Raw genomic sequence first — 13,961 nt, forward strand, 5'->3', positions numbered from 1 at the left:
CATAATGCATGAAAAACATTCCCATAAACTTGACAAATGTACTCTTAAATAAGTAAGGATGCTCATGAATGTTTCTGGAACAATCCTGAATCATTCTTCACAAACAATTAAGTACAAATTCATGAAGGTCAAGTCTTATCTCATTAAGCCTTGACCTTGAACCTGCTTTCACCATAACCATTTTTCTCCTGCACATAATACTTCCAGCTAACTTCTTTCATCTTTTCAATATGCTGAGTCATTTAGAATTACGGTCCTCTTGCACAAGCAGGCATTGTGCTTGCCAGGAAAGTTTCTTAGTATTGGCTATTGAGCTAAACGAGTGTCATGAAGTCCGCTCGTTTCACCGGCTAAGCTCAGATCAAAGCTAAAGGGAACAATGGCAACACACACATGCACATGTACCCACAACCTGCATATACTATCTATGGGGTATCCCTTTAGTATCCCCTTGCAATCACTCACTCCTCTCTATCTTCTGATTGTCTCCCTATCACTTCCAACTCATTTTCCCGTATCTCTGTGATGGATGGCTCTCCACCAGAAAGCCTTCTCAGCGGGCTCCAAGCTGATAAGCACAATCAGCAGTCACAGTGATAACATCAATGCTGGTCGGCGGTGGTTTGACCCCATCACCTGTAAGCCCTTCTTACAGCAGCTAACAGTGTTAGGAGTCTGGTTCACAAAAACACTGTAACACTGGATCACTTGCACACACACAGACACACACTCACTCACTGATCTACTGGATATCCCTGTCAGAGGTGCTGAGGAGGTGTCTGGTTGCAGGGCTGCTCCTGGGGTCAGCGCACGGCGCCGATGCCTCTAGGGTTTCTCCTGACAGTGGTCTGCGTGTCGTAATCTTTAGCATCAATTATTCACTGCAAGCCTAAGACTTCACAGTCGGAGGATCGTAGTAAGCGTGACACTGCAGGATCCTCTGTATGGAACGTGCTGTGTGCATGTTTGACAGTGAGTGACGTAAATTTAGCTTTAACCAAAAAAGTATGCTAAAGTTAACAGTCTCATTAAATTCAGCATGTGTCATCTCTTTTCACCACTTAAGCTCCCTGGGATCTTCTCGTGGTAATGTACCAGCCTCTATAATCATATTAAAGACTTTGCCTTTCCCCTATATTTCACTGAAAATACCTGGTATTGGAAGGTTTAAAAGAGGAAAGAAATACTTTAACTTCCTTTTTGGTCAAGGGTGTGTGGTATAACAGTCTGCAGAGTCTTAATCAAGGGCTTTCCCATGCAGCATGCCTGCCCTGAGGCTTCCCTGGTTTTGAGACGCCCTTGGTGAAGAGTTTGTGGTTATATCTGGAAGTTAGTAACACACACACACACACACACACACACACACACACAATCTCCAGTTGTCTGACACTGGGAGGCCAAGAGTGGGATCTCATTCATCAATCTTACAGCTTTGGTCGGTGATCTGGAGTCAGTCTGGCCACAAAAAGAAACTGCTCTGTCATTAACATCAACTAATATAACAGTGTTCCTGGAACATTTGTGTGTTTCCTCAGCACAAATTCACACTAAAAACCAACCACGCAAACAAATAGACAGTATGACTGATACTGGCAAATATAAGCAGATAAGTAAACAAAACAGAAAGAGGTGATAATAAGCCTCAACATCTGTCAATCTGTATTTATGCCTCATGTAAGGGGTGACTGCTATGCCAGTGCTTTAGGGCTGTAAACATTGGAAAATGGACATATCCTGTGGTCGAACCGCCGGATTGTTATTCAGAGTTCAAACTAAATAGGAAAAGTGCCTAATTTGGGAAGGCAGTGGCTACCAATAGTGTTGCTTAAAATATCTCACAAAAAAATGTCCATTAAGGTCCTCAATACCTTAAACACAAAACATAATAATAATACCACTGTGTCACTTAGTGCGTGTAAACAGTTTTTTTCTCTCGTAATAGAAAGGCTGCTACAGTATATTAGAACAGTTTGTATTTATAAGTCTCAGGCTATGTGCTTGGCCCAAAACCACGGTGCCTCCTTGACTCTGTTTATTGGATTGTTTTCTGTTTGAGCTGCACTCTCTAAGCGATGCCACCACCCCAATGTGTTCGGGCCCTACCTCAGAAACCACCCACCGTCCGTTCTCAGCCCGGCGTAGCCACGACTGCCATACCCGGTCAACTCACGAGCCCATAATTGCACTTCACATGTAGTTTCTCCCTTTGGTATTTTTAGATCAGTGAATGTTCTCGCCATGCAGAGAAGTTGGGGAGAAGAAATTAAGAAACTTAATAAGCGAGTAGAGCTAAAACATACATCATTAAATCTGACAAAAACTCTGTGTTACTCACTGGGCTTATTTTGGAGAGCTCAACCCCCAAAAAACAGATTTCTATTTATTTAGAGGGGAAAAACAGAAAACCTACCATTAGTCCAACAAGAAGGGGGAGAGAGATTTTTGGGAAATGAGTATGGCAATGTGCTGAATTGCAGCCAAATTATGCCATTCCACATAAGGGGACCTAGAAAACACTTGAATGAATGCCTCTCTAAGGAACAAAAATGCATGAGGTCAGCCTTCCAGCTATTGTCAGAAGATACTTTTCAAACCAGGCATTTCTACTTCAGGGGCAAGAGGCTGCCAATCAAGTGTGCATTTCACTGTGAAAAAGAAACAGAGAGAGGGAGAGTTTTCCTGAGGTATTGTCCACACGGCTGTGGTCGGCTGCTCTTATGTTGTGCCAATGGCATCTCGCGTCCCTATAACTAAAAACAAGAGTTTTTTTTCTCCTACTTAGGAAACAGTGGGAAGGAATATAGAAAAAGGAAAGTAGTTCCAATTGAGTAGGAACTAGTGCGTTAGCAATTTAGAGCATTTTCCAGTTTAAGCATTGGCTGACTGATTAGCCTGTATGACACACGGTGATGGAGGCAGACAGAAAAGCACTTTCAGGGGATTAAACAAGGTTGTGCTCTCCACAGCCTCCCAGACCAATGGGCCAAATTAGAAAGGGTATTACTTCATTGCATGTAACCAGTTGGGCCTGGATGAAATGCTAATTGCATTTCAAAAGAGTTCCCAAAACAGAGAGGCAACCCAGAACGGGGGTGTATTTTCATTGGAGAAGAAGCGGGACTTTACGATTCACTGACCAGCACACAATTTTAAGGAGCGGGCTTTTGTTCGCTCATGCTCCTTTTTGTGTTTTGTGTGCATTTCTAACATTGCCACAGTTCTCTATTCTTTTGTTTCTCCCACTTTTTGGCATGCAGGCCTACTCTCGAACAGAATCCAAACCATCCTATTCAGACTCCCTCTTTTTTTTTTTCTCTGCTCTACTCTATCACTCCTAAACAAGGACACGGCTGCACACACAGCCACGGTACAGTAGGTGTGGGGGAGCCCCTCTTTCAGGCCTTGGAAGCAATGAAAACCTAAGGGCCAGATGGCAGCACTGAAGCCGGAGGGAGTAAATCCCTAAACAAGTGCTGTCCTCACATCCTAATTATCATAAATAAAAATAATAAAAACTATTTTTTTTGTAATCTACCTTACTGATTTGTAACCAGTTATTCACACGAAAGTATGTTATGTAACCGTGAATGTAAGGGAGCACTTACAGGTGTGTGCAGTATTTATATGACATACATTTGTTAAAGGATCCTTTCATACACTCTAATCAAACTCAGCAGTATATTACCTTCAACTAATAAGCATCTTTAACTTATGTCAAACATTCTTCTTCTGCAGTGCTTCACAGATCATACGGTGAAAAACACAGAGATCCGTGTCTGTTTATTACCGAAAGATTGTGATCTTGAGATGTTTTACTCACAAAGCTATAATCTATAATGACAGGCATCCAGAGAAAGTGGATGAATACATCACACTCCGCCACATCTCAGCCATTCTCGAATCAACCACCCCCCCAAATCACTACCCCCACCTACTCGAGGAATTCCTCTGCCATGACCAACTACAGTACAATGAGGGAAGTGAGAGATAAACAGAGAAAGACAAGAAAAGAAAGAAAGAAAGAAAGGGCTGGTGTAAAGAACAGGGCTGGTGGGAGGGGGGCAGGGATGAATGTGTGCGGATGAAAACAGAATGAGTCATACATACGCGGGGTGATGGTGGATAAATAAGGTGGAAAGGTTATGGAGAGAACTAAGATTGATCTAAGAGTCAGTGACCTACATCAACAGAACAGGTTTATGTCTTAAATAAGTGTCCTGACCCTTTTTTTCTCTCCCGCTCACTCTCTCTCTCTGTCTCTCTCTCACACACACACACTCACTCACAGAGGGGTATTAACAAACGAGGAAGGGTCCAGGGATGGATAGCCATGAAGTCCTTCCAGCCGAACTCAGAGTGTGACCCACTCAACCCAACCTGTCTAAATTAGTACAGGAAGCAGGGGGCACCATGGGATTTGCTCCACGTGGCTCCCCAAAAAAACATCCAGGCGAGGGGTATAACCCATGGGAATTTATGGCTGTACGGCGGGACCCATGTGGGGGTCTGCGCGTTTAAAGAATAGGATCAGTGAAGGGCAACCAAAGAGTGTGTTTATTCATCAAATGAGGCTTTGAAAAACGTTCATGGCTTTGGGATAGTAAGTTGTTCATTGATCAAAAAAAAGAAAAAAAAGAAAATATGCTTTCAGCAGTCCTTGAAACTAAATTTAACAATCAATGTAGAGTCTAGCCAAGAAAATGGGAACCAGAAAAACAGCCTTCCTAAATGTTCTTACTTTTCATTATGTTTTGACATCTGAGAAAAGGATGTTACTCTCTGTGCTTCCTGCACTGATTTTCCATGAAGTTTGCAAGTTGAGATGAAAAATAGCTGCTTCGGTTTAACGCGATTGTAATTAGCATCGAATAAAGTGGAAATATTGTAAAAACATTAGAAATTAAATTTTTGTTTGAGTGTTTATGAACATAGTAGAGAGACTGGTCATGCATTATATTCAGCACAGCAGGTAGGAAAGGCTCTGAGGCTGACCTCTCTGAGACCACCAGCTTTACTAACATCACAAGAGGTCAGGGGTCAAGTTTAATACTTGAATGGAGATACTGGGCAGCTGTAGGAGGGCTCCTCGTCGCCCCTACGGAGCGCAAGATATAACAAAAAGCTTGTGTGTAAGAGTACATGTGTATGTATGAGTGTGTGATTATGAGAGTTGACAGCAAGGTCATGGCCGAGGGTTCGCTGCAGCAACCGTACTAGAATCCTCTCACCGGGAACAATATGTGGTTGGTCAGGCCCACTAAAGAGACCTCAGGATTGTTGGCCATCGCTGAGGGCCCACCACTTTCCTGTCCCTCTGCTCCAAGGACAACAACTACTAAAACACGATACTGTCTCTTCTGCGTAAGCATGAGCTATCAAATAATTTTTCAAAACAAGCTATTTAAACCCCAGAGTAGGTTATACGAGACGTATTTATGACTTGAATTTGTCTATTCACTAAATCTAGAAGAAAGTGTATCAGGGTTTCCAGACATGGTGGCATCAGACCTCATGATCCTAGTCAAGTTAAACAACAGGAGACCTGCAGGAACAATAAAAACTAATTATTTTCAGTTTCATGAGTGGTGTAGGTCATATTCTTTTGTCTACTTTTGTCTCTTGTTACAAAGATTTTGGAAGATTTCTTCTTTGACCTTATAGTACACTTGTTCCTCATGGTCTCTCTGCCCACAGCAGTGCCTTTTTAACCACATGGGCCAAAGATCAGGAGGCAAAACACTATGCACCAAACATTGAATGAGATAGCTCCAAATTAAACTTCTGTTTAACAATAATCTGTGAAAATTAATTCCACTAGTTAAAATCAAATCCAGTCACTCTGCACAGTATATACGGCTACAGGAAACAACTTAATGTCAAGTGCTTGTGCAAACACTATTGTCCTTGGTCCCAGTTCGCCTCATGTTTGCTTTTCTGTGATTTTTCTTTTTAAAAGAAAGAGCATCTTGATCTGTGTTTAAAAAATATGTGCTGTATGGCACATGCACCGATGTATGGCTGAGAATCTGAGGCTACAAAAATATGTCTTTGGTTTGCCGTTCAAAAATGTTAACACCTATGGTTCATAAACTCAAATAAGCATTCAGTGAACCCAGTCAACTCCCACCATAGTGCTACTGCAGGTTTAAGGTACACATCTGGACTGTCATGCACCAAAGGATTATGAATTGTTCTACTGCGTGGTACTTCTGAGGGTAATGGTAATTTGAGAGAGAAATGGGAAGGTAGGTGCAACATTTTATCCTCTCAAGGTGTGGAAATGAAAACCAGACCATAACTAAAAAGAGGTGTGCATAGGTCTGCCGTTTTTTTTTTCCTCCCACATTATGAAAAACATTAATACAGAACACAAGATCATTCACTAAGGAGAAGACAAAAGATACATCAGGTCTACTTATTCACAAATAGAAAATTCGATTTCCTCCTGGGGATACATTGGAGAGCAGTCACTCTCAGCTCCTTCTCTATCATCATAGAAACAGACATTTAATGCACATACAGTACATGCACAATATAAACACCTTAATAATTCTTTTCCAGGCATTTGTTATATTTCCTGGAGAGGGAAACATTATTTCCTGGGCCTGAGTTTTCAGTGGATATATAAGGTTTACATACTGCATATTTAGATATATGGTAAGGTGTGGAAAACACCTAAGAAAACAACCAAATAACTTAGGTTTCAATGTATATAGTGCAGAACATTGAAGGAGTAATGGTGAACTACTGCAGATCGAGAATAGGATTGTTATAACTGTATATAAGTTCCCATTCAACTTTGCAAATATCCTTCACTCAACAGATAAAGACATTCTTTACAACTCTTGCCCCCAACTGTGATCCATGGCGGACAGCCTGTTGCAGGGCGGTAAAGTGTATCTAGAGCTGTGCCCTCATCTACTATTTCCCCCTCTATCCCCACACAGTGGGAATGTAAGCCCTCTCATCCCTGGCAAACATCAATCTCGTCCTGTCTCCTATGTGCAACACTTCAGCACCTCTCATCAATGAAACAGGCTCTCTTTATGGCACTGTCCCCTTTTGTACTGTGTAGCCATTAGGGGGGTGAGACAGAAGGAGAGAGAAGCAGGCAGTAAAACAGTTTCCGCCCAGTGAATCACATTCAGACCCTCACACAGCCGACTGGGGGCTGACCCCTGCCAGGCGATGACATAAACACTGACAAACAAAGGACCTGAGCTCTGAGCAAGTGAGGATCTCAGAGGATCCCAAATCTACACAAACTGGCTGACTGTAACATGTGGGTTTGTGATCATGGAAATATAAATGCAGGTTTCAGGTGTTAAAATAGAGAACATTTCATGGCAAGTTTAGCTGCTTCTTTGCAAACAAAAAGGGGGCAGACCGTAATTCCTCATCTGATTTCATAATTTCACCCCTTTTATACAAAGATACATTGCAGAAGCAGGAAACGGTGAAGGCTGGCGCTGGGGGGAGAGCAGGTGTAAGTGCTGAATGGATACAGAAGCAGCTCCCTCCCTTCCTCCCCAGTGAGAAAAAGGATTTAACTCTGCTGAGGCACCACAGAGGAGGCAACAAAAGAGATTTACAAGGGACGCACCGAGATGACATCATGTCAAATCAATTAGAGATAAGGTGGACATATTCAATTATTCAAGCATTTAAAACCCCACCCCATCAACTGGTGTAAATTATGAAGCCCCGGACATCTGCGCCACAAACAGCAAACACAATGAGGCTACAGGCACCACTCGTTTATTTAACAGTAGCAGCACATGTGCGCAACTCAAAGTGTGCCAAGATTACTTATGGCCCGAGTAAAGCCTATAGATTAGTCAACGGAGCCTTTATGAGCGGGTCCGCGGCTCACCATGTGTGGCAGTTCCCTCTGAATTCTTGTTTTATTTCAGTGGGAGAGAGGAGCCACACAAAGCGCAGTAATCACACTGGAGATCCTGGATGTAACCATGGAAGCGTTTGTCTCCGTCCTCAATGGGCTACCCGGCCATTCATTTACTGATTGCGCTGAATCAATATTTAGGCTTTTCAATTTTATTAGCTGCTCCGAGGGGGATTTTTGGCACCGTGTAAAAAGAAATTAGCAGCGGCCAACCACTTTTAATTGTTTTCTTATAGTGTTATACAATATGTCTGCTTGAGCTGTCTGGCATAATTGATGAGGAGTATCTACTACTCATTTGTTTCCTCTAGTCTCTGCCCTATTAATCTACCACTGGCAACAGCGCCTGGAGTCACCAATCATTAAGCTACTGACTCACTTACTGAAAAATAAATCTAAGACGTTTGCATTGTCTAGGAGACAATCTAACCGTGTGTCACAAAGCGATATCATCTCCCATCCTCAAGTCTTGTCTATGAAATGAATCCAGCAAACTTTTGCCTGGTCGTCACACATCCTTATTATTAGTCTATAGTCACACGGGCAAACAAGATATTTTTCTAGAAAAACATAAAATAAATAATTCCAGCTTACCTGACACCTTGCTTGGCCTCTCTGTCCAAGATAAATGACTACAATATTTGTATTGCTGAGGATAACATCGATAAGCGCTCCCGGGGTCCGCAGCTCCTTCTCTTCTCAAGCAGCTGCCAATAACTGCATCATTAAGTGTTGTTTATAAGAAACCTACTGAGATCGCTTGCTCCTTCGGCAGCAAATTCGGGTTCCCGGTAAACAACATGGGATAAAGCGCGAATGTCATCTAACGGGACTGAAGCCGGCAGGAGAAATAACAAGAGACGGAGGACCTTCTCCTCTGTCTACACACAGCTCCGGGCTCCTGCAGCCATGTGAGAGCCACCGCTACTGCATATACACTGTTCACTGTCCCGACACAAAGCTTAGTTTGCTGTTCCACAAGAGCTCCAGCTCGTATGTCTCCCTGTCGCTGAGCCTAATGAGACAAGATGTTTTAATCCCATTTGTCTCTCAAGGGTGCTCAGTGTGGTGGCGGACAGCTCCACCCTGTGAGCTGATCAGGCATAGAGCTGCTGTCCATCTCCCCACTGCTGTCACTCCACATAAACTTTGTAAATTTGTACTTGCGTACAAGAAAATCTGTAGTGGCCCAAACAGATACAGTTGTATACAAAAAAAAAAGAAAGAAAGAAAAAGAAAAAAAGAGAAAAAGTCTTTTGCATCCCCACCCAAGCAGGGGCACATATTGTTCTATAAATACAAGCAACAAAAGCGAAAATACGTTCTCAGCTATCGCCATAACACACGTGACACCACCTACTATGATGTTTAACGTAACACTCATTATAAAAGGTAGATCAACTTTTTAGCTAACTTTGTAGTGGATCTCAATATCAAGTAGAAATAAGATAAAGTTGGTTTCTATTGGTTCATTGCATTCTGTATGGAATTTGCCAAAAATTATAAATAGTTAGATTAAAAAGCTAGCGTTCCTGTCCATTGAGTTATTTTAAAAACAAATTAAAAATGTCACTACCCTAAAAAAAACAACTATTGCGCTAACTAGCCGTTATGTTACATTTACATTAGCTTGTATTTTACTTAACAGAAAACTGAAATAGGTGGACGCTGAAACGTTGGTTAATAACAATATGCATATCTGAACATATAATTCAGAATCTAATCATAACTTTAACCTAAAATCTCGATAGTTGTTCCTGAAGTGCAATTAATTGTCCTGATATCTAGCGCCATCTCGTGATTTAAAAAAACTGTGCGCTTTGGAAGTGTCTGTGGTAACGTCATTACGTAAATATTCTGTTGACGTGGCGTGAGAGGTTGCATTTTAACAGTAGCTAGCAGGCTTAAGTATCTAAGCGCTAACCAACGCCACAGTGAGACCGAAGACAAACCCGTGGAAGTATGGATATTATTCAGGACAACTGATCGATCACTGCTCATCTTTTTCAGGTAACGGCAGGTGTTGACGACTTCCTCCAAATCATATCATTCATCAACCGTATCCTGACCGATTGAAATGTACAAACGTTACTCGCCACATAACATAGGTGGACGCTAGTTAGCACTAGCCTATGTGGTTCTTAGTCTGCTAACCTAGCCAACTGTGGATGTGCTGCTGCTACATTACACTTCTGTCAACACAAACGCAACCTGACATTTCATTTTAGACACTGATCTGGTGGCTTACACAGACGTATTTCTAAAGTTACAGGACAACGGCATCGACTGAGGTACACGTTAGCTTTAGCTGTGTTATTTTGTAATTGCTTTGCGTTAGTTAGGTGAGGTGAAATAGTCAAGTAGCTAACTTAACTTATATGGGATTTTTGCCACAGTTACTCTTTGCAAGCTCAGATAGTTCATCGTATCCCTGCCTACTTGCTAAAGAAGGAGGTAGTTGGGGTGCTTGTGGTGAAAGTCGCCAGCTAGCTGCTAGTTCTCTTTATCACCTTATGTCAGGCAGGAATCTGGCGCACAAGAATAATCTATAGATCGCTGAGCTCATACCGGTAAATAATGACAAGGGGAATAGGTAGGTTAACGTATCTGACAGGGTGTCACATTAGTTGGTGGTGTATTGGGAAAGCGTTACATAAACACAGCACCCTCTTATCTCGGTGATTGAATGTAACGTTGCTGCCTTTATCGTCACTTATCTTAGTGAGTCTTATCTGGTTGTACTCCAACTTGCATGGCCAGGTCTGCCAGAGATGGACTTTAGATTTGTTTTTCAATATGCTGAACATGCTCGTTCGAGTTACCAGAAACGTGTAATAAGAAAGTAATAAATGAACTTCCCCGCTACAAACACCAGTTAATTGTAGGTGTCAGAGAAAGATATGCACGTTTGTGCTTGTATGCTGTCATTAAGTTCACACAGACCAGCTTCCATTCATAGTCTAATTTCATTTGATATGTAAAAACTTTAAGATTATATTTAAGTGCTATCTGACACAGTGGTCACATTTGGGATTACAATGACAGCTGAAATTATACTAGGATATAGTTATGAACACATCCAACACTGGTGGACACTAGGCTGGTGAAAGCAATTACTTAATAGTCATCTACATGTACTTCCACATTTTTTCCAAGCAGTGAAGCAGCAGTCACTTAAAGCGTACCTTGTTGATATTGCCAAAAAATAGACTGTACAAGTTTTGTACTCAAGCCTATTTCTGCTCTCTCCAATACAGTGAAAAAAAATGTCCAGTAGAAGCCAGCACTATGGTTTCCAGTCAGCCACCATGGTGCAGCCTGCTAATGGCGGCCATGCCTACCTGTTTGGAAACAACGGTTCGGAGAATGACCTGTCAGAGGAGGATGGTGAGAGCTACGAGTTGCGGCCACGTGGCAGAGAGAGGCTGCGGAGGAGCACCTCCAGAGAGAGGCTAGATGATATTGTCTACCTGACCAGAGATATCCAGGAGGGTGACACCCTGAACAGTATTTCCCTGCAGTACCATTGTTCGGTACGTGTCAGACAATCAGTCAATGTGTCTCTCTGTCTTTCTTCATCTCTCTGGGGAGTACCCACTCAAACTCTTTCCATTTCCATTTTGAAGTAGACTATCTTTTTTCTTTCCTTACATTACAACACATACATAAACATGCTTGGCCCTCAAAACAGTTAGGGCTGTAAGTAACAATTATTTTTGTCAAATCTGATCTGTCTCAAAATGAATCCACCTCTTCCCTACATCAGTAACAAGTATTGTCCAATAACCAGAATCTTCATGTCTTCACCCATGCTTTGATCCCTGGTCTTTATAAGCTTAAACTACTCTCTAGTGAGAACAAAGGAGAAGGTGGTTATTTTCAGGTCACAAAATGTTGCATATTTAAATAAAGGGTGTATTAAATAAAGTTAATTCATTTGCACAAATATCTAATAGTGTTCCCAAATCAAACGTAAAATAAATCCATACTCATCAGGCTGTTTTTGGCCACCAAATAATACTTCTGTACTAATTAAAATAAATCTGTTTATGACTGGTATAGTGGCATGACACAAAACACTTACTTTTAGAACATATTCAAGTTATTTGATTTGAGTCAGAGAGGTCATATAGAGGTCAGCTCCTTAATAACATGGCAACGTTTCTTATAAAAATTTGTTGAACTGTCATCGCAAACCATTTTTATAATCCCACCATAATCATGCTGACAACACTCTTAATTTATGTTGACTTGGGTTTTGTTGTTTCTTGTATTTTCATTTGAATTATTTCCAACATAGTGGTTTTATAGAGGGTTGACTGCAGTTAGTTTTTGCTCCAAGAACCATTCTAGTTTAGTGGTTGACTGATATTCAAAAACATAGAAATTTGTGTTTTTAAGCAGTAAAATAAATTCACATTTCTTCTGTGTTTCCTAGGTGGCTGATATTAAACGTGCTAACAACCTCTTGACAGAGCAGGATTTCTTTGCTCTGCGGTCTGTCAAGATTCCTGTGAAGCGCTTCAGTGTCCTCACTGAAACTCATAGCACTGGACCTCTCAAATCTGCCTCCCCTTCAGAATCCAGGCGCTTGCCCCAGATCTCCCCCGTTACCGCCCTTCCCTCAGAGTGCTCCACAGACTCATCCTCTTCCACGGACAGTGTGGAAGGGTTCCTCCAGGAGAAGGACAAGGACATCGAGCGGCTGGTGAAATCCACAGGCCCATCTCGGAGCAGCCTGAATGAGGTTGTGTCCTCCTTAACGCTCCAGCAACAGCAGCCACTGCTGGGAGAGGTTGAGTATAAACCAGTACAGAGAAAGGACCCTTATTATGGCGCTGACTGGGGCATGAGATGGTGGACGGCTGTGGCTATCATGCTGGTTGTTGGCATTGTTACGCCTGTGTTTTATCTGCTGTACTATGAGGTTCTCATGAAAACTGATGTAAGCCATCATGGCGCCCCTACGCAAGGTAATGGCAACATGCCTCCTGGACATCAGAATAGCAATCTTGTCAGAGAAGACAGTCATGCAGGGGCTGGACCTGGACAACAAGCTGGAAATGGAGCTAATGGAGAGCAGCAGGAACCCAGTGCGAATAAAGCAGGAGATGTTCAACAAGGAGTGAATGAGAAAACATAGCAAGGGATTATAAACTTTACATACAACTTTGTTGCTAACTCAGAGACATAATAAAACTGGGAGGATGTTCCCATTTTTTAGTAGTTTTTATTGACTTGGTACATCAATGCAATCTGTCTGACAGGGAAAGTCACTTTGTAGTGGGAACAGTAATTTTTATAGGGTTGAGATACTATGAGCAAGGGTGTGACCACATTAATTTCCTGTGACTGACAAATTTAGGTTTGTTTGGTTTTAAAACAAGGAGTTTTCCTCATCTTGTTTTTGCAATAGTTTTGTTATCATCCATGCTGCTGCATTCCCAGAAAATGAGTAAATTTTGTCCAAGGAGTTCAACAAAAACAAACCAAGGTGTTCAGCAACACTCAGTGTCAGATCATTGGCCACACCCTAAGAGAAACATTAATTGTGGGGATCTAGTTTTAAAGCAGTTTTTACTGAGATTGGTCCAATTTTTTGCCATGTTTGTAATAGTGTATTTTTCAACGCCATCTGTTGGAAATGTATGATTGCTGCCATTGTGTTGAATATAAAATTAATTTATTTCTATCATACTTTAGTCTTTACTTACACTATCAGTATTGGGGGTTAAAAGTTGAATTATAATTCTGAATTTCCTTGAAAGTTGCGTGAATTTTCCTTTTAACTCGCCTGGAGAGAACTGCATTTCATTTCTAACCCAAGAGCATGGTGAGAAAATCGGGAAATTCACAGTATTCCCACAGTGACTCATACTTGTAAATTATGTGAAATTTTAGACTTTGTTATATAGCCCTTTTATTTTATCACTGTGTTCACTTGATATTTTATGAAAAAGCATTACGTGTTGTTGACAGTATGTGCCTTTCAACCTGTGGAAAAGTGCTACAGGCTGAAGAATAAATAAATCTATTTTGAATAAATTATTGCCAGTGT

General features: G+C 41.6%; 2 protein-coding genes across 2 annotated transcripts in view; one reads left to right on the plus strand and one right to left on the minus strand.

Moving 5' to 3' along the window:
- The window catches only part of adgrv1 (adhesion G protein-coupled receptor V1), a 113,428-nt gene extending 103,730 nt beyond the window's left edge, over window positions 1–9,698 (minus strand). The window contains exon 1 of the mRNA XM_042422460.1: window positions 8,498–9,698. The gene's annotated coding sequence lies outside the window, so the exon portion shown is untranslated. The remainder of the gene's footprint in view (window positions 1–8,497) is intronic.
- A 109-nt stretch (window positions 9,699–9,807) lies between these two features.
- On the plus strand, window positions 9,808–13,951 carry lysmd3 (LysM, putative peptidoglycan-binding, domain containing 3). The gene is made up of 3 exons (XM_042422462.1): window positions 9,808–9,913; window positions 11,161–11,436; window positions 12,342–13,951. The coding sequence occupies exons 2-3, from the start codon at window positions 11,170–11,172 to the stop codon at window positions 13,044–13,046; spliced, it is 972 nt and encodes a 323-aa protein (XP_042278396.1). The 5' UTR covers window positions 9,808–9,913; window positions 11,161–11,169; the 3' UTR covers window positions 13,047–13,951.
- The last annotated feature ends 10 nt before the right edge of the window (window positions 13,952–13,961 follow it).

The sequence above is a fragment of the Thunnus maccoyii genome, chromosome 9 (genome assembly GCF_910596095.1).
Source record: "Thunnus maccoyii chromosome 9, fThuMac1.1, whole genome shotgun sequence".
Taxonomy (NCBI): domain Eukaryota; kingdom Metazoa; phylum Chordata; class Actinopteri; order Scombriformes; family Scombridae; genus Thunnus; species Thunnus maccoyii.

What these genes read in the sequence shown, in the direction of transcription:
- lysmd3 (XM_042422462.1), top strand. Translation starts at nt 11,170, where the DNA reads ATGTCCAGTAGAAGCCAGCACTATGGTTTCCAGTCAGCCACCATGGTG. An exon ending in CCCTGCAGTACCATTGTTCG is followed by an intron (nt 11,437 to 12,341) that starts GTACGTGTCAGA and finishes TGTGTTTCCTAG; the next exon opens with GTGGCTGATATTAAACGTGC.